General features: G+C 35.4%; 1 protein-coding gene across 1 annotated transcript in view; it reads left to right on the top strand.

Annotated features, from left to right (window-relative positions):
• Positions 1–19,554, top strand: part of LOC150081426 (mitogen-activated protein kinase kinase kinase 4-like) — a 350,096-nt gene that overhangs the window by 142,027 nt on the left and 188,515 nt on the right. Inside the window, exon 10 of the mRNA XM_090380199.1 lies at positions 2,995–3,180. Coding sequence (XP_090236325.1) covers positions 2,995–3,180 — 186 coding nt within the window. The remainder of the gene's footprint in view (positions 1–2,994; positions 3,181–19,554) is intronic.

The raw sequence follows: 19,554 nt of genomic DNA, 5'->3' as shown, positions 1-19,554 counted from the left end.
TACCCATTAGTAACTACTAGTCATTCAAATGATATGATTATAATTAAATGATTAGTAGTTAATCACTATTGATCATTCAAATGATATTAGTATAATCAAATGATTAGTAGTTAGTAACTACTAATCATTCGAATGACATGAACATAATTGAAATAATCAATGATTTGTCATAATCAAAATCATTGATTATGATCTCTCAATTATGCCCAAAACTAGATGAAAACATACAACACCTACTATTCAATGTTTTAATTCAGACTGCAGATAAATGGAATGGTGTTTCATGCATTACTGTGTCTAAATGAGTCACTGAACATTTTGCAACAGGCACAATTTTCTATAATTCTGAAATTTCAAGTTATAAAGTTAGTCTCAGAACCAGCCCTGGCAGGTGTGCTGTGCATATGTGCACACAGGCAGTCAAATTCTGTATATGAAGAAATGGTTCATAATTTGCATATAAAGGGACATTTGAAAAATTTGGCATGAGTATGAAAGGGTAGTGGTACAGTTTTAAAAAATTTCTGCACTTAATGTATAACACTTCAAATAGTAACCCACCAAGTTTCATACAGTTGCAATAACTTTTTTTTTTATTACAGGTCCTAAAGTCAACAAAGTTGTATGAATAAGGAAAGATGGACAAAAACAACCACCATGTAATCATCCAATATTTAGAAAAAAAGGGACTAATGCCAAAGGCAATTCAGGAAAATTTGGTTACAACATTGGGAAAAGGATGTCCCTTACTATTCTATGGTTAAGCGGGCAGCAAAATTTAAATGAAGGATGAAGAGCCTGGAAGATGACCCGTACTGTGGAACGCCTGCAACATCCATCACTTCAGAAGTTGTTGACAATGTGCAAAATCTAGTGATGAATGATTGACCAGTGACAGTTCAATACATCACCAGCATCGTGGGCATCTCATCTGAACATGTGCACCACATAAAATAACAGTGGTTCTCACTGTGACAAAGGTGTCAGCATGATGAGTCCCAAAGCCATTGACAGAAAATCAAAAATATACAAAAGCTGTCAAGTCAAGTGAAAATTTGGATCATTTTCAAGAAGAACCAGCAGATTTCCTTGCAAGGTTTGTGATAATGAATGAAACATGGGTATGTCACTTTCAGCCAGAGACAAAGGAGCAATCCAAACAGTGGAAGCACAGCTCTTCTACACCTGCAAAGAAAGAATGCCAACTCAATTTCTTCTGCTGGCAAGATGATGGGCCGACTGGGCTAGCTGGGTGGGTAAAGTGCGTGCCTGGCAACCCAAAGGTTGTGGGTTTGAATCCCACCTTGGGCTTGGATCAGAGTACTGCAAAAAACCTTGGGAGGTGCATTATGGCCACAGAAGCCGATGCGCCAACAACTAACAAAAAAAAAAAAAAAAAAAAAAAGCAAGGTGATGGCATTCGATTTTTGGGGTGGATTATTACCTTCAGAAAGGCTAAAAGGTCACAGGACATATTATGCAAACTTTAAGAAGTATTGGCATGAAAATATCAAAGATAGATTCCAAGGAAAACTCAACAAAGGAGTCTTATTGCACAGGACAACTGCCTGCTCACAAGTCTGTCATTGTCACGGCTATACTGCATGAGGGTGGTTTTGAAATCTTGGACAAACCATCCCCTATATTCACCAGATCTTGCACCATTGGACTTTCACCTATTTCCTAATTTGAAAAGTACCTGGCTGGCATCCATTTTCCCCACTGACAGTGATGTCATTGCTATGCATTCCTGGAGGTCCAAAGAAAACTTTCTTTGAAACTGGAATCAATGCATTGAAACATCAGTGGTTGAGCCACTGATGGTGCAGTGCACTAATGCTACATAATACCTCTTTGGTTTACTCCAAAGTGGGCTATGTTGAAAAGTAACATGTTAATAGACTCCTCAAACCCTCCATACTTAGGCCATGAACTTTTGAAATGCAACCCCCATATTTTCACATATGTTACAACATGTTTGTGTTGGATTTCTTTTAATACTTTTTAGTTTTTGTGCTTTTTTTTTGTAAGTAGCACGAATTTATCATTTTGACCATTTTATATTTTACATAATTTGCAGTTTTTTCTTTCCATTTTAAAGAGGAAAAAATCCTGGAATTTTTAAAAATTCTGAGCAGAGGGGAAAGGGGTTAAAGTACTTTTAGACAAAATAAACAAAACAAATAACTGTAAAATATATTTTATGGCATTTTATCAAAATTTTCCTGTTGTGTGTATGATGTACATTAATTACTTATTATTATTAACTTGTGAAATATGTTCCAGGAGGTCACATTCCAGCTAAAATGAGTAAAAGTTTTCTAGTTTATAATTTCTACAAGTTTGACAGGTATGAAAAAATTCTGTAGAAAAACAAATTCAAGCAGAGTTAAAAGAATAAAAATACAGAGGAAGCACTTGGAAAAGGTTGCCAAGAGCTGGTCAGAATACCCCAACATTTTTAATGGGAATGCTTTTATTTTTAGTGGAAAGTTTATAGGGAACAATGGAAAAAGCAATTTGTTTCTATATTTATATTAAAATTTTCTAAACATTCCTGGTGGGAATTCTTCTGTCATTTCCATCAGAAATGTCTAGAAAATTTTAATCTTATGTTTTATAGATCTTTTTTCAGGCTGATCATCTATATGTCTTTTCCTACTAACCCTACAGGCTGTGATATGTTTCTTGTTTTAAACAAAAATACCATCAGTGCTGGTATTTTTGTTTTTGGCGATCCTTATAGCTGATTCTTACATTTTAAATTTCTTTTCCATCCTAATGCTTTATCTCTGAATACATGTGGGTCATAATGCAACTGATCAAAAATTCCTGCCAACCATGTGGTGACAGTGTTCATATGTTTTAGTAAAATTTCTTATTAATAAAAATTTCTTTGAATTCATATTATTAAGAATTACTATCCATGCTATTAAAGCTCTTCTATAATATTAGCCTCTTTTTAGTAAGTTTCCAGAATTAATCTCTTGACAGATGTAACGTTTTCAGTACTTCCTATTGAAAGGGTGAGGAAAGCAGTTGAGGCTCTAGAACTTAAGCAACAAGTGAGGTTACAAGAAAGAAATGTAATTGGCCAAATCAGAGATGCTGTTAAGCAAACGCCACTCCATATTCATGCAAGACAAGTGACTTTTCCTTGGCAAAGAGGCATCAAAGTTGGTGAGTTCAAACTGTTCTGAATTAATACTTTTCAGTATATTACCCTTGGATTTGGAATATCAGAAGTATGTGTATATATATATATTTTTTAGTCATAAATTAGAATAAGGTTTAAAATAATAAAATAATGCCAGCAGTACGGCAAGACAAGAGCGAAAAAACAAAATTAAACGTAGATTCAAATCTAACAGGGAGGGAAAAGAAAGGTAACAAGAATAAAAATATATTGCAACGGAAACTCGAAATTAATTTAGAAAAGTAATACTTAAGTAATACTTCTTTTCCAACATTATTTAAATATAATTATATATTTTTTAGTTATATTTCTGGTGAATAATGGATTTTCATTTAGGAAGGGATAAACCTTTGCTTTCTAAAAAAATATTACTAATTAGTTATAATATGCTAAATAGGATGCAAAATGGCAGTTTTGGCCTTTCAGATAGCATTATAATAATATCTGTAAATAGCCATTACATCCTAATTTTTTTTTGTCAAAATAACAAAAGTCATGAATTATGATTTTAATTAATACTTAAATAAAATATAAATGCTCAATGCATAATATATTATGCGTTTAAAATACACTATGAAATATTGGTGTAAATACACCATAGTGAACTCATAATGAAAAACTACGTAAGTAGTGTAAAGGCATCGATTTAATTGTATCTCATATTGTGACTACCTTCACAATGAGTTACCATGTATACTGCACTACCTGAAATATGTAATGCTTCACTAATAGAGAAGACTATTGTTACTTATTCTCAGTGGGCACCACCACCACCCAGATGGCACCCTTTTCAAGACTTATTGGTCTGTCCTCGGTAGGTGAACAGGTACCCTGCTGTTGCAATCGTGCCAACCCAGCTGTGAAGGTATTAGTTGAGGCATATGATGCAAGAAAGCAAACTTATACAGCAAACTTATAAAGGAAACTTAAACTTATACTACTCATCAGCCAAAAAAAAAAAAAAAACCATCTTCTCATTTCACCTATCCAGCCACTCCAAATGTTTGTCTTGTTCAGCTTTAAATTTATTTAAGCTATCAACTTCCACAACAATAGATGGAAGCCTGTTCCAGCAATATAGATAATGCTTAAATAAAATATAAATGCTCAAGGCATAATATATTTGACATCTCTCAAATTTTGGAAATAACTTCACAACTAGTCTCCAAATGCTAGTTGTGAAGTCTTGCAGAACTTAAGACTCTCTTGGCAATAGCATCCCTTTGTTCCTCTCACCAATCTTGTTTAGCATTAGTAGAGGCATTTGATGCAAGAAAGCAAGCTTATGCAGCATCAGCCAAAAATAAATAAATAAATAAATAAATAAAAAATAACCACTTCCACTTCACCCCTCTGTTCGTTCAAAATACCTGTCCAGCTGAGCCTTAAACTTATTTAGGCTATCAACTTCCACGACAAGGGATGGAAGTCTATTCCAGCAACCAACCACCCGCTGGCTAAAGGCAAATTTCCTCACGTCTATCCTACATCTGTCTTTCCTCAATTTGAATTTATGCCCTCTCAGGTGATTATTCTGAGCAAGAGGAAGAATCCCATCAGCATCGAGCATGCTCAAACCATTCAAGGCTTTATACACCTCTATCAGATCACCTCGCCCGTGCCTAGTCTCCAGACACTGTAATTTGCAAAACGTAAGCCTTTCTTCGTAAGAGCATCCCTTTGTTCCATTCACTAATCTTGTTGCCCTTCTCTGTACTCGTTCCAGCATCTCTACATCCTTCTTGAAATGAGGCCTCCAGTCCTGTGTACAGTACTCTAGGTGCGGTCTGACCATTGCCTTATACAAGGGAATAATCACCTCCTTATCCCTGCTAGAAAAATTCCTATATATCATCGACAATACACCATGAGCTACTCTTGCAGCCCGTCTCTTTGTACTTGTTGCCCTTCTCTGTACTTGTTCTAGCAACTCTACATCCTTCCAAAAATGAGGCCTCCAGACCAGTACACAGTACTCAAGGTGTGGCCTGACCATTGCCTTATACAAAGAAATAATCACCTCCTTGTCTCTGCTAGCAAAATTCCTATATATCATTGACAAAACTCCATGACCTGCTCTGGCAGCCCATCTGCACTGCTCAGAGAACTTCATATCTGACTGCACAATTACCACCAGGTCTTTTTAATTCTCTGCCTCCCCCGAGTGTAGTACCACATAGTTGGTACACTTCCCTTGGGTTATTGCTACCCATATGCAGTACTTTGCATTTGTCAATGTTAAACTTCAGTTGCCACTTCTCAGCCCATCTGCCTAACATTTCTGATCCTGTTCCAGTAGCATACTGCCTTTATTCTCATTAACAACCCTGCCAACCTTTGTATCATCTGCAAACTTAGACATTAAGCCTGATATACCTTCATCAATATCATTGATAAATACAGGTAGTTCTTGACTTTGAGTTAATTTGTTCCTAGCATGCGCTCGTAAAGCGGAAATTTACTACCCATATGCATAATGTTAAAAATAGGGGTTACGTTATCAACAATAAAATTAGTTAGCTAATTAATTTGTTTATACAATGATTGATTTATCTAAAGAAATGAAAACGTAGCCTGTGAAATCAAGCAAATTATAATAATAGAGAAATTATTTATGACTTACAAATGTTAAAGAATGTTTATTCTTCATCATCATCATCGATTAAATGCACACTCGTTGATCACTTTTATTGGCTCGGCACTCATTGGTTTGTTGCATAAGGAGCCGTCTTCTTCAGAAATGCTTCAAGAGGAGTTTGTTTCCAAGATAATCTTCTCTTTTAATTATAAATTTCATGATTGCATAAGCATTTTTTAATGGCACACACAAATTGCAACTAACCAATTTGCGTGGAGTAACAAGTTTATAAAGCTTTAAAAAAAGGAATGAAGAGAAGATTCTGAAAATTTATTTATTTTTTATACGATTCAAGATTTCAGTAAAGGGAAACACATTTCACCATAATAACTCAAAAACTCACAGTATCCCACCAGCTATCGGTATTATCGCAAATGCAATAAGATTGAGTTTACTACCCATTTATAAATGGCGCCTCCATAGCCAGGTGGGCAGGAGCAGCAGTGCGTAGCACACACTGCTTGATTAGACCGGGGTTCGAGCCCGTGACCACCAAATACGGAGGAGGCGGAAAGGTCAGGGAATGACCACCGCATATCCCTGGAGCAATATGGCCTTAGTTGCTAATGTTCCTAAAAACCAAATAACAAATAACAAACCCATTTATAATTAGATGCGCTAACAAGCCCAATAAACCGGAAAGTGCAAATTGTTTTTATTGGTAGTGACCTCCAGAAACATGCTTTAGAAAAATATCACAAAGGCATTCAAAATTGATTCTTATAATGGAACATATGATAACGATGAAATAGTAGTGCATTTTAATGATTTGAACTGGTAACTAATACAGTTTACAAACCACACTCACAAACTTTTATATGGCCTTAAGGTGATGCTCGTGACCATAAAAATGAAATTTTAGAAAGATAAATAGCTTAGTTATATAGCGAAAATTTCAACTCACAAGGTTTGGAACAAATAACTAAAGAACAATGTGTTATTGGGTTCACATTACGATATTTTCATGATACGATGGTGTCTCTGGAATTGATTAAGATTGTAATGCGGGGTACACTGTATTGTATAGCTACACGCATTTCATAAATACCGCATCCAAACCACGTGTGGCTTGGATGCTGTATTTATGATTGTTTAACATTCATTTTTTGCAATTAATGTTCATATTTTCGATTTTGTTGATACTTTGAAAAAAAAACTCGTAAACCCAGGAACTCGTAAATCGAGAACTGCTTGTACACAAAATAACAATGGGCCCAGCACCGAACTCTATGTGGCCTAATGTTGTGGAGTCCACAACATTAGGCCACATAGAGCAGTGTCCATTTATTACCACTCTCTGCCATCTCACACTCAACCATCCCTTTATCCATTGCAGTAACTTGCCCTTAATGCCATACCACTCCAATTTGTACAGCAGTCTTCCATGTGCAACAGTATCAAAAGAGGCGCCTCCGTAGCCAGGTGGGAAGGAGCAGCAGTGCGTAGCACACGCTTCTTGATTAGACCGGGGTTCGAGCCCGTCACCACCAAATACGTAGGATGCGGAAAGGTCATTCAGGGAATGACCACCGCATATCCCGGAGCAATATGGCCTTAGTTGCTAATGCTTCTAAAAACCAAATAACAACAACAAGTATCAAAAGCTTTCCTAAAATCCAAGTATGTGATATCAAAATTATTTTTTGCATCCAGTTCCTTTGTGACCACATCGTAGTATCCAATCAAATTAGCATTAGCATTTTAGCATTAGCATTAGTAGAGGCATATGATGCAAGAAAGCAAGCTTATGCAGCATCAGCCAAAAAAAAAAAAAAACCACTCGCATTTCACCCCTCCGTTCATTCAAAATATCTGTCCAGCTGAGCCTTAAATTTATTTAGGCTATCAACTTGCACAACAAGGGATGGAAGTCTATTCCACCAACCAATTACTTGCTGGCTAAAGGCAAATTTCGGCACATCTATCCCATCGGCATTGAGCATGCTCAAACCATTCAAGGCTTTATACACCTCTATTAGATCACCTCGCCAGTGCCTAGTCTCCAGACACTGTAATTTACAAAACTTAAGCCTTTCTTCATAAGAGCAACCCTTTGTTCCATTCACTAATCTTGTTGCCCTTCTCTGTACTCGTTCCAGCAGCTCTACATCCTTCCTGAAATGAGGCTTCCAGACCTGTATGCAGTACTCAAGGTGTGGCCTGATCATTGCCTTACAAGGGGGGGGGGGGTTACGTCCCAAGAGCTAACAAAAATACACTATTCTAAATTTCGTGTATCTTCTTCTCTCTTTAAAAAGTCATTAATCTGTGTTTTTTTGCTTTTGCTTAATAGATCTTTGTAAATTTCATCATATGGAACTACGTTGAATTCAAAAAAATAAGATTCTAATTGCTCAGCTAACTTTATGCCTTTCCATATACTTTTTAGTATAAAATTTGGAAATTCAGCAGAATTTTCAACTGCCCTGTCACCCTCTGAATTGATTTGATTTGCCTCCAATGCCATTTCCACCAAATCCACTTCACCAGCCTCTTTTTCTACCAGTAATTCTTGAACGTATTCAGTAATCATATCTTCTTTTTTTTTAGGAGCATCAGCGACTAAGGCTATGTTGTGCTGTGTTCAAATTGCGTGTGTTTTGAGGTTGATTTTCTATGTTTCTGGACGAAAAACCCACGTTTCCAGGAGAAAAAACCATGCTATCCTTGCCTGAGACTGACTAACTCAGCCATGTTGTGAAAAAGACCCATAAAAATTCCTCCTGTCATCGACGGGGATTCGAACCTAGGTCGTTTCCACCCAGTGTGGGGATGACGGTGATTCTACCAACTGTGCTACCCACGAGGGTTTAGTAGTCATATGAAAACCTTCCCTTCCTACTGACTTAGCAAGTTTTACTATTGCATCGATTCCATTTTCTGTCGGTTCGACCATATTTCCTGAATGAACTGACTCTGGCAATACATTTTTCCAACACACATTTAATGTTGCCATTTCCACTAAATCCGCTTCGTCAGCCTCTTTTTCTACCAGTAATTCTTGAATGTCCTCACTAATCTTTTCTTTTTTTTTTTTTTAGGGGCATCGGCAACTAAGGCCATGTTGCTCTGTGTATATTGTCTATAAATTGCATGTGTTCTGATGTTGATTTTCTATTTTGCTTGATGAAAAACCCAAGTTTTTGGGAGAAAAACCGTGCTATTCTCGCCTAACTAACTAACTCAGCCACGTTGTGAAAAAGACCCATAAAAAATCCTCCTGTCATTGATGGATTCGAACTTAGGTCTTTTCCACCCAATGTGGGGAAAAGACCTAAGTCTACTGACTGTGATACCCATGAGGACTTCAGTAGTCATATCATCAAAACCTTCCCCTTCTACTGACTTACCAAGTTCTACTATTGCACCGATTCCGTTTTCTGTTAGTTCGACCATATTTCCTGAATGAACTGACTCTGGCCATACATTTTTCCAAACATGCATTTAATGTTGACAGTTTGACTTCTTTGAGCGATAAAGCTATGATTCTGATATAGTGCACAATTGAAAAACGTTTCCATGCCTCCATCAATTCAATTCGGAATCAATTTTTTCCAAAATCCATTGTAACAATTTTCTGATGTAATGAGTTTCAAAGGTAGATATAGTGCCTTAATCTAATTAAAGAAGTTGTAATAGGTGTTAGGAACATTACTTCAATGTTTGGATGGCCTGGCACATTATCCAATAGTAATAAAACTTTGAAATCTAAATTTTTCCACAAGTTCAACAAGCACAAATTCAATAGCTCAGAACCTCCAACATAATAGCAGTTTTTCCCGCACAAAAGCTCAAAAATACTGTGTCATGCGAAGTTTGCCACAATGCTCTAATCATGTTAGAGTGAAACCATGTCATATAAGTACCATGTTGTTCAAGGATTACCTCACTTTATCAATCATGTTAGAGCAAAAATGTGTTGTAGAAGTACCATGTTATACAGGAGGGTTGCCTGTATTTATCAAGCTATGTACAGAAGTAAATTTATTTTTATTTTGGTAACTTGTGGAAAATATTCTTCTGATTTTCACGTGTCATTAATTTGTTTAATTGGTAAGGTAATAAAGTGTAAACTTGGGCTTAATATATCTTTACTTTTATAGTGTGTGGATAATATTCCTCCTATTTTCGCTTATTAGAATTGCTGTTTAATAGAATTAAAATTCAATTCGCAAACATGATCACAATTATCCGCACTTACCACATATCATATGGTGAATGGTATTTTATTATGGAGAGTCCATCGTAAAGTGATTTGATTGTATAAGGTATGTTAGTGTCAGACGGTACCTGGGATTTCCCTCATCTCCGTTCGATTTGATTGTATAGTGTACCAATCATAAAGCAAGGTCACTGTATTAGTATTGGCATTGGCAACATGATGCAAGAAAGCAAAGCTTAAAAACAGTGCCAACCAAAAAAAAAAAATAATAATAAAAATTTCCCACTTCAATGTGCCTTTCCTATCAATAATTTGCCTAAACCTTTAATTTTATTTAAACTAACCATTTCCACAGTGATATGTAAAAATTTATTCCTGGAATAAATTACTCTTTTACTGAATGTAAATTCTATATTCTGCAGTTAGTTATTCCTGTTCATTGTGTGTGTGTGTGTGTGTGTGTGAGAGAGAGAAAGAATAAAGATGCCATCAGCATTTAGTTTACTTAACCCTTTTAAAGACCTATACACATCAATTAGATTACCACACAGATGCCTAGGTTCTACAAATTGCAATTTACAGAACCCTTGTTTTCATAAAGATATCTTTTTTGTACTCCCAACTAATCTTGTTGCTCTTCCCTGAATCCTTTCCAACAGATCTGTGTTCCCCCTAAAATGAAGAAGGACATAGATTATTAGACCACATGTAGAATATTGCATAAAGGATTTTAATACTCCTATACAAAGTATTCCATATGTGGCCTAACCATTGCTTTATACAATGGGATATTCATTTCTTTGTTTCTGCTGGCAAATTTAGTAACCAAGTTTTGAGTAGTAATGTGAGTGGAGAAAATTCATGAGAATATTCTCTGAAATATTAATGATTAAACTCTTTTACTGATTTATTTAGTAGATTTTTTGAGACTGATTTCACTTTCTAAAACATTTTCTTGAACTTTTTAAAATGTAATGAATATTCTGGACCTGGAATGGCATCCTTCAGAAGATGACAATGTTTCAGAATGATCTTAGATCATATAAACATGTGAACTCATCGCTTCATTTTGTCAGTAATACTTATTCTCACATGAGTTAACAAGTAACACCAAGCGAATAGCTATTTTTATTACAGGTTGTCTGAAGTCTATTTTCTCTAATTTTGCTTAGTGATTCAATATACAAAGAACTGTGGTGCCTAAAAGTAGTGTATGGAGTTATTTTTCAGTGCAAATATTTCAAGGCAGAATATATTAAAAATGCCACAAGGATGAAGCGATTTTAAAAAATGTCTTAAATCCCCCACCTACTTTAATAAAGAAACAAATGGATTCCATTTCAACTTTATCTTCAACTAAGTTCAAAAGTGTCTTTGAGGATGTGTATCATGATAGCTCTGAATGTTTTGATGAAACAGAAAACTAAACTGCTGAGAAAACAAGAGAGACTGCTACACTCCAACAGAAGTTATGCTCTCTTCGATCCTGACATCTGTTGACTTTCCTTCTCTATCTCTCCTTCAAAAAAAAACATAAAATTAGACCATTTTGGGTTTTTTTTTTTTTTATTTTTTTTTTATTCCATGATAAATCTGAAAGTGAGACTCTGAATAAACATTTATACATAGCTATATTCTATTCAGGAAATTCTTCTATGGTTGAAAATGATGATTGGATCATTTGTCCCCAGAATTAGATAAAACGGCACCGGGTTTTCACTTTTGAATTGATGGAAGATGAGTACATGGGTGCTGAAAGACTTGGTGCCTCCTTAGCCAGGTGGGCAGAAGCTGCAGTGCGTACTACACACTTCTTGATTAGACTGGGGTTCAAGCCCGTGACCACCAAATACGGAAGATGTGGAAAGGTCAGGGAATGACCACAGCATATCCCCGGGCAATATGGTCTTAGTTGCTAATGCTCCTAAAAACCAAATAACAAACAAACAAACAGCTGAAAGACTTGTGAAGGTGAAAATGGAAGTGAAAGTGGATGGATTGAAGTTTCTTGTCGTGGATTACATTGTGATGCTTGAAATAAGCAAAAAACAAAACAGTTATGAATTATATCATAAGGGCACCGCAAACAGTATTTTTCAAGACCTTGACCAAGACTGACAGATGCTCACAGCAGAATATGTAGCTGAAGAGATGGGGGAAGTCATGCTTGAAATACGTTTCGAAATTTCATGCTGTTTTGATAGATAATGCTACAGCAATGGCAGAAGTAATATTGATACATCGAGAGAAATATCAGTATCCAGCCATGTACACACATACATACTCTGAATTTATTAATTGGTGGCTTTGTGCACCTAAAGGCTGCAGAAGACATATAACTTTGAGTCAGATTAATTTTTAAGGAAATTAATTACACATAGGTATTATGAATTTCATCCAGATTATCCAGATGGAAAAGAAGCAACACTGCAGACTTCATTTCCCAGTAAATACCATGTGGAGTTTAATTGTTTTGCTTAAAGAGCTTATTACATCCAAAAAAAGTTGCTAAACTCCTTGCTGTGAAAGATTTATTAGGTTCCTTAACCCTTTCAGTTTATAAGGACTGTGTGGGCCTTAAAAAGTGAGTTTTTTATATAAAATTTTGAAAATTTGTAAAAATAAAAATTTTATATACATAAATGCTTTTAATTATTAATTTTTTCTTATTCTGCCTTGGTTGCCCAATGTTAGAATGTAATTATTTCAAAAATCACATCAGAATTTTAAAAAAATTCACAAATTCATAATAATCTTGTCATTACTTCTTTTTTGATCTAATACTGTCTTCTACATCTATCACTTGATACTTCATTGACTTGTGAATCTGACTTCTAGAGAATTTCATTTTTTGTAATCAAAAAATCAGGTAACAATGGTAGATTAGCATGATTTCCTGGCACCTCCGTAGCCAGGTGGGCAGGAGCAGCAGTGCGTAGCACATGCTTCTTGATTAGACCGGGATTCGAGCCCATGAGCCACCAAATACGGAGGATGCAGAAAGGTCAAGGAATGATCACCGCATATTCCCGGAGCAATATGGCCTTAGTTGTTAATGCTCCTAAAAAAAAACCAAATGACAAATGAAATGAGCATGATTTCCTCCAATTTTTAATCTATTTTTGTGTTGCAATCTATTATAAACTTTCTACAATTAGAAACAGAGATAAGAGATGGTGATACTTACTGAAATACTTTTAACATACTTTGAAACATTATTTGAAAATTGTGTGAAAGGGGGAGTGATACGTGGTTAACCATTAACTTTTTTTTTTTTCAAAAACCCCAGGCACGAGAGGTATTAGAACCTCATGCCTGGGATTTCCATGATAAGGCAAATTTGGGATTTGTACAAAGTCACTAACTGTTTAGAAGAAAGGTTTTTTTGATGTGCTTATACTGAGAAAGATTAGAAGCTAGAGTAATCCTAACAAAGTTAAACAAAGTTGTCTAGAAATCCTAGTATTATTTAAAATAAGCACAGGAACAACACACTCTTTTTTTATTAAAAATAAGTCAGGACTGAAGGATCAAAGGGTAACTGAGTGTTCATTGCCACAAGTGAATTACCTTGCGATCAGCATTTAAATAATTATTGATGAATATTTGAGAAGTTGAAGCTGTTTGTTAATTAGTTATTTGGTTTTTAGGAGAATTAGCAACTAAGGCCATATTGCTCCGGGAAATGCAGTGGTCATTCCCTGACCTTTCCGCATCCTCCATATTTGGTGGGGACAGGTTCGAACCCCGGTCTAATCAAGAAGCGTATGTTACACACTGCTGCTCCTTCCCACCTGGCTACGAAGGTGCCGAAGCTGTTTTTGCAGAGCAAGATTTCACAAACTGTGAAGTAGAATGCAGTGTGTTATCATTAACAAAACTGTAGACGGGATTTCCAAGAAATGGATCATAATTAATATACAAAAAGAGAGAAACAGGAGAAAGAACTAAATCTTGGGAACATCAGCATTATTTAAGGAGTTAGAAGACAGCCATCTACCATTGCCCACAGTGAGTGGCTGGAAAGAAAACTGGCTTCCCAGTTGTAAAAGGAAGACAATAAACCATAAGATGGAGACTGGTTTAGATGACTTTTATGCCAAACATGATCAAAAGCCTTAGAAATGTCAAGAGCAACTGCTTGAGTTTCACCAAACTTTTCCATCGAATTTGTAGAGATGAGTAACATAAGGGTTTTAAAGGCAAAATTATAAACTATGATTATTAGATAGTATGAATCAGAGCTGTAATACTCAATATGGTCTACGTCGATAATAATATTAGTAAAATGATAAGAGGAGTATACCTCAATATAGTACATAGAACACTTCCTTATGATACCCTCCAGAAATTAAAATGGAAAAAACGAAAAAATCGACAACTTACCGGTACATTAAAGTAAAATATAAATAATTAAATAATCAATTTAACACAATTCAAAATCAATTTAAAACAATTACAAATCAAATTAACGCAATTAAAAAAATCTAACGAAAATATTCAAAACGATTTTCCTTCCTGAAGCTGACAACGCTTTTCAACCGTATGTCGTGATCACAGGAATGAAAATTACAGAATCGGGTTAAACCTGCAACTTAAATAATGATTATATGTCTTCGCGCATGCGCGTAAAGGTCCATGCATCGGAGATCAAATATGGCCGCCGAACATTAACAGAATTCTCGTGTAATTTAATTTCACTGGTTTCTGCAATTAATAGTCAAGTATAATTATGTTGAACGGTAAGTATTTTGGCCTCGTTAAATAAAAAAGTATGTTTTTCGTTAATGGTATGCAAGGCTAATTCTGACGCTGCTGAACGAGAAGCACGAACTGAGGCCTTGTGTTGATTTACACGAATATTAAGAGAAAACCGCGTCGAACCTTGGTAAGACGAGTCGCAATCACCGCAAGAAATGTTGTATACCAGATCATTAATTTGTGTTGCGAACGAGGAAAGAACCGAGCGATTGTTCAGTATAGTGTGTAACTTCCGTATAGGCCTAGCTATAATTTTAAATTCGGTATCTTTAAAGAATCTGTTAAGCTGTTTGTGCCACTGTTCAACATATGGGACAGAAATAAAGTATTTTTTGATATTACTATTGTCGATTTGTGTAGTATTTTGTATCCTATCCTTAGCTTGTACCCTAATTCGATTTATTGTGGTAATGGAATAAACCCTGTTTAAGAATCTGCTAGTTAATATTTGTATATCTGTGTCCAAAGCAGAATCCGTCGTTGAATATTTATAGGCATTTAGAAATTGATTAAAGATAATCGATCTTTTGTAGGTGAATGGGTGATAGCTATTATAATGTAGAAGCATACCGGTGTTTGTGGGTTTTCGATAGATGCTAAATTGTATTTTATTCGAGTCCCGGGTAAGCGTGAAATTTAGAAAGTTTAATGACTTTGTATCCGTATCTTCCCTTTCCAATGTAAATTTGAGTCTAGAATGAATATTATTAAACGAATGTAAAATGTCTTGGATAGTACTACTATCGGTAATAACTAGAACATCGTCTAAATACCTCCCATAGTATGTGATACAGGGACGAAAAGGTGTCAAAAGTATCTGCTCAATCGTTGAGAGATAGATCTCTGACATTAAGCCACTCAGGCTCAAACCCATTGGTAATCCAAAAATTTGTTTGTACACCTTGTCTCGAAAGGTGATGTAGTTAGTCTCAACTAACAGTTTAATTAAGTGAAAAACTTCCTTAATAGACAGCTTCGTATAATTAATCGGTGTCAAGTTTTTATTTAACATATCCCAAATAATATCTAATGTGTATTCAATGTTTACATTCGTATATAATGAGGTAACATCTAGTGAGAATATATTGTCATTGTCGCTGAGTCTACAGTCTTTAAGATTATTAAATAATGTATCGTAGTTCTTAATCCCAAATTGTATAACCTGTCTAAAAGGTTTTATAATGTTATATACATGTGTGGCTAAGGCTGAAAATGCAGAGTTCCTGTAGGAAACAATAGGTCGAATAGGAAATCCAGTCTTGTGTGATTTTACCTGACCAAAAAGTGCAGGAATATTGTATGTTCTGGACTTCAATTCCTTCAACTGAACCATTGTAATGTAGTCGTTTTTACGATACGTGGTTAACGTTTTATTATATTGATTTACTAAATTGGTAAACAGTCCCGAGTCTACTTCACGATAAGTGGAGGTATCAGACACAACTGGATCTAACTTATTAATATAATCATGTTTATCTAGTATTACCACTGTATCTCCTTTATCTGCCCTCTGTATAATAATGTCCTTATTTTCCCTTAGTTCTCGTAAAGCTGAACTATCATCTGTATTCAATTTAGGAAATCGTGTTTCTTTTATGTTATTTACTACTTGGTAAACTTGTTGAATAAATACATCTTTTTGTGGAACATTACGAAGTCCAAATTCAATATCAATTACGCATTGTTTTTTAGGCAGTTTTCGAGGTGGTAAATTATAATTTAATCCTTTGGATAAAAGTGAAATCTGGTCCTGCGATAGTGTACACGAGGAAAGATTTGTAACCTGTTGATATGTTGGTTTGTTAGATACTGGGTGAGGGATTGTTCGTGAACTAGCCGACATATTCTGTGGTAGTACGTTATGTGTCTGTGGGGGGGGGGGGATGTCACCCAACTCGTATGAACTTGGTCGCAAGCCCGCAACAATGTGTTAGAATTCGCATGAACGTGTCTTGAACTATTCGATAATGTTTGCAACTTATTAACGTGTCTGTTTTTTTATTTCTGATGGAGTCTTCAATACAGACCAATCATTCGTATGTAGATAATTTTTTAATTTATCGCGAAGCTTCCTAACCTGGGAAAGGAATTTTTGTTTATTTGAATATCGAGATTTTAAGGCAAGCTTAACAATATTACGCAATGTCGCCAGTGTTAGTTGTTTTATGCCTGAAATTTTTTGATTCAAATTCACCCTGGCAAACTTCGGAACGATGTTGTTTTGAAGGCAATATTTTAGAAAAGAAATATGGTAACTTTGGGCCGAGTACCTTAGTGTAGATTTAATGTAATTTTGTACCAAGCCATTCAAAAAATCTCCCATAATTGTGTGTATTGATTGTATACTACTGGAGAGACAGGAAGTGAATGAAATAGTCAATAAGAGTTTAAAAATTAATTAGTATGAATCAGAGCTGTAATACTCAATATGTTCTACGTTAATAATAATATTAGTAAAATAATAAGAGGAGTATACCTCAATATAGTACGTAGAACACTTCCGCATGATACCCTCCAGAAATTAAAATGGAAAAAACGAAAAAATCAACAACTTACCGGTACATTAAAGTAAAATATAAATAATTAAATAATCAATTTAACACAATTAAAAGAATCTAACGAAAATATTCAAAACGATTTTCCTTCCTGAAGCTGACAACGCTTTTCGACCGTATGTCGTGATCACAGGAATGAAAATTACAGAATCGGGTTAAACCTGCAACTTAAATAATGATTATATGTCTTTGTGCATGCGTGTAAAGGTCCACGCATCGGAGATCAAATATGGCCGCCGAACATTAACAGAATTCTCGTGTAATTTAATTTCAACGGTTTCTGCAATTAATAGTCGAGTATAATTACGTTGAACGTTAAGTATTTTGGCCTCGTTAAATAAAAAAGTGTTTTTCGTTAATGGCATGAAAGGCTAATTCTGACGCTGCTGAACGAGAAGCACGAACTGAGGCCTGGTGTTGATTGACACGAATATTAAGAGAAAACCGCGTCGAACCTTGGTAAGACTAGTCGCAATCACCGCAAGAAATGTTGTATACCAGATCGTTAATTTGTGTTGCGAACGAGGAAAGAACCGAGCGATTGTTCAGTATAGTGTGTAACTTCCGCATAGTCCTAGCTATGATTTTAAATTCGGTATCTTTAAAGAATCTGTTAAGCTGTTTGAGCCACTGTTCAACATATGGGACAGAAATAAAGTATATTTTGATATTACTATTGTCGATTGGTGTAGTATTTTGTATCCTATCCTTAGCTTGTACCCTAATTCGATTTATTGTGGTAATGGAATAACCCCTGTTTAAGAATCTGCTAGTTAATATTTGTATTTCTGTGTCCAAAGCAGAATCCGTCATTGAATGTTTATAGGCATTTAGAAATTGATTAAAGATAATCGATCTTTTGTAGGTGAACGGGTGATAGCAGTTATAATGTAGAAGCATACCGGTGTTTGTGGGTTTTCGATAGATGCTAAATTGTATTTTATTCGAGTCCCGGGTAAGCGTGAAATTTAGAAAGTTTAATGACTTTGTATCCGTATCTTCCCTTTCCAATGTAAATTTGAGTCTAGAATGAATATTATTAAACGAATGTAAAATGTCTTGGATAGTACTACTATCGGTAATAACTAGAACATCGTCTAAATACCTCCCATAGTATGTGATACAGGGACGAAAAGGTGTCAAATGTATCTGCTCAATCGTTGAGAGATAGATCTCTGACATTAAGCCACTCAGACTCAAACCCATTGGCAATCCAAAAATTTGTTTGTACACCTTGTCTCGAAAGGTGATGTAGTTAGCCTCAACTAACAGTTTAATTAAGTGAAAAATTTCCTTAATAGGCAGCTTCGTATAATTAATCAGTGTCGAGTTTTCATTTAACATATCCCAAATAATATCTAATGGGACTCGAATAAAATACAATTTAGCATCTATCGAAAACCCACAAACACCGGTATGCTTCTACATTATAATAGCTATCACCCGTTCACCTACAAAAGATCAATTATCTTTAATCAATTTCTAAATGCCTATAAATATTCAACGACGGATTCTGCTTTGGACTCAGAAATACAAATATTAACTAGCAGATTCTTAAACAGGGGTTATTCCATTACCACAATAAATCGAATTAGGGTACAAGCTAAGGATAGGATACAAAATACTACACCAATCAACAATAGTAATATCAAAAAATACTTTATTTCTGTCCCATATGTTGAACAGTGGCACAAACAGCTTAACAGATTCTTTAAAGATACTGAATTTAAAATTATAGCTAGGCCTATACGGAAGTTACACACTATACTGAACAATCGCTCGGTTCTTTCCTCGTTCGCAACACAAATTAATGATCTGGTATACAACATTTCTTCCGGTGATTGCGACTCATCTTACCAAGGTTCGGCACGGTTTTCTCTTAATATTCGTGTAAATCAACATGAGGCCTCAGTTCGTGCTTCTCGTTCAGCAGCGTCAGAATTAGCCTTTCATACCATTAACGAAAAACATACTTTTTTATTTAACGAGGCCAAAATACTTACCGTTCAACGTAATTATACTCGACTATTAATTGCAAAAACCGTTGAAATTAAATTACACGAAAATTCTGTTAATGTTCGGCGGCCATATTTGATCTCCGTTGCATGGACCTTTACGCGCATGCGCGAAGACATATAATCACTATTTAAGTTGCAGGTTTAACCCGATTCTGTAATTTTCATTCCTGTGATCACGACATACGGTCGAAAAGCGTTGTCAGCTTCAGGAAGGAAAATCGTTT

This window comes from Mastigoproctus giganteus, chromosome 8 (genome assembly GCF_048544385.1).
Source record: "Mastigoproctus giganteus isolate SK-2022 chromosome 8, ASM4854438v1, whole genome shotgun sequence".
Classification (NCBI taxonomy): Eukaryota; Metazoa; Arthropoda; class Arachnida; order Uropygi; family Thelyphonidae; genus Mastigoproctus; species Mastigoproctus giganteus.
This window is presented reverse-complemented; position numbering and strand designations above follow the sequence as displayed.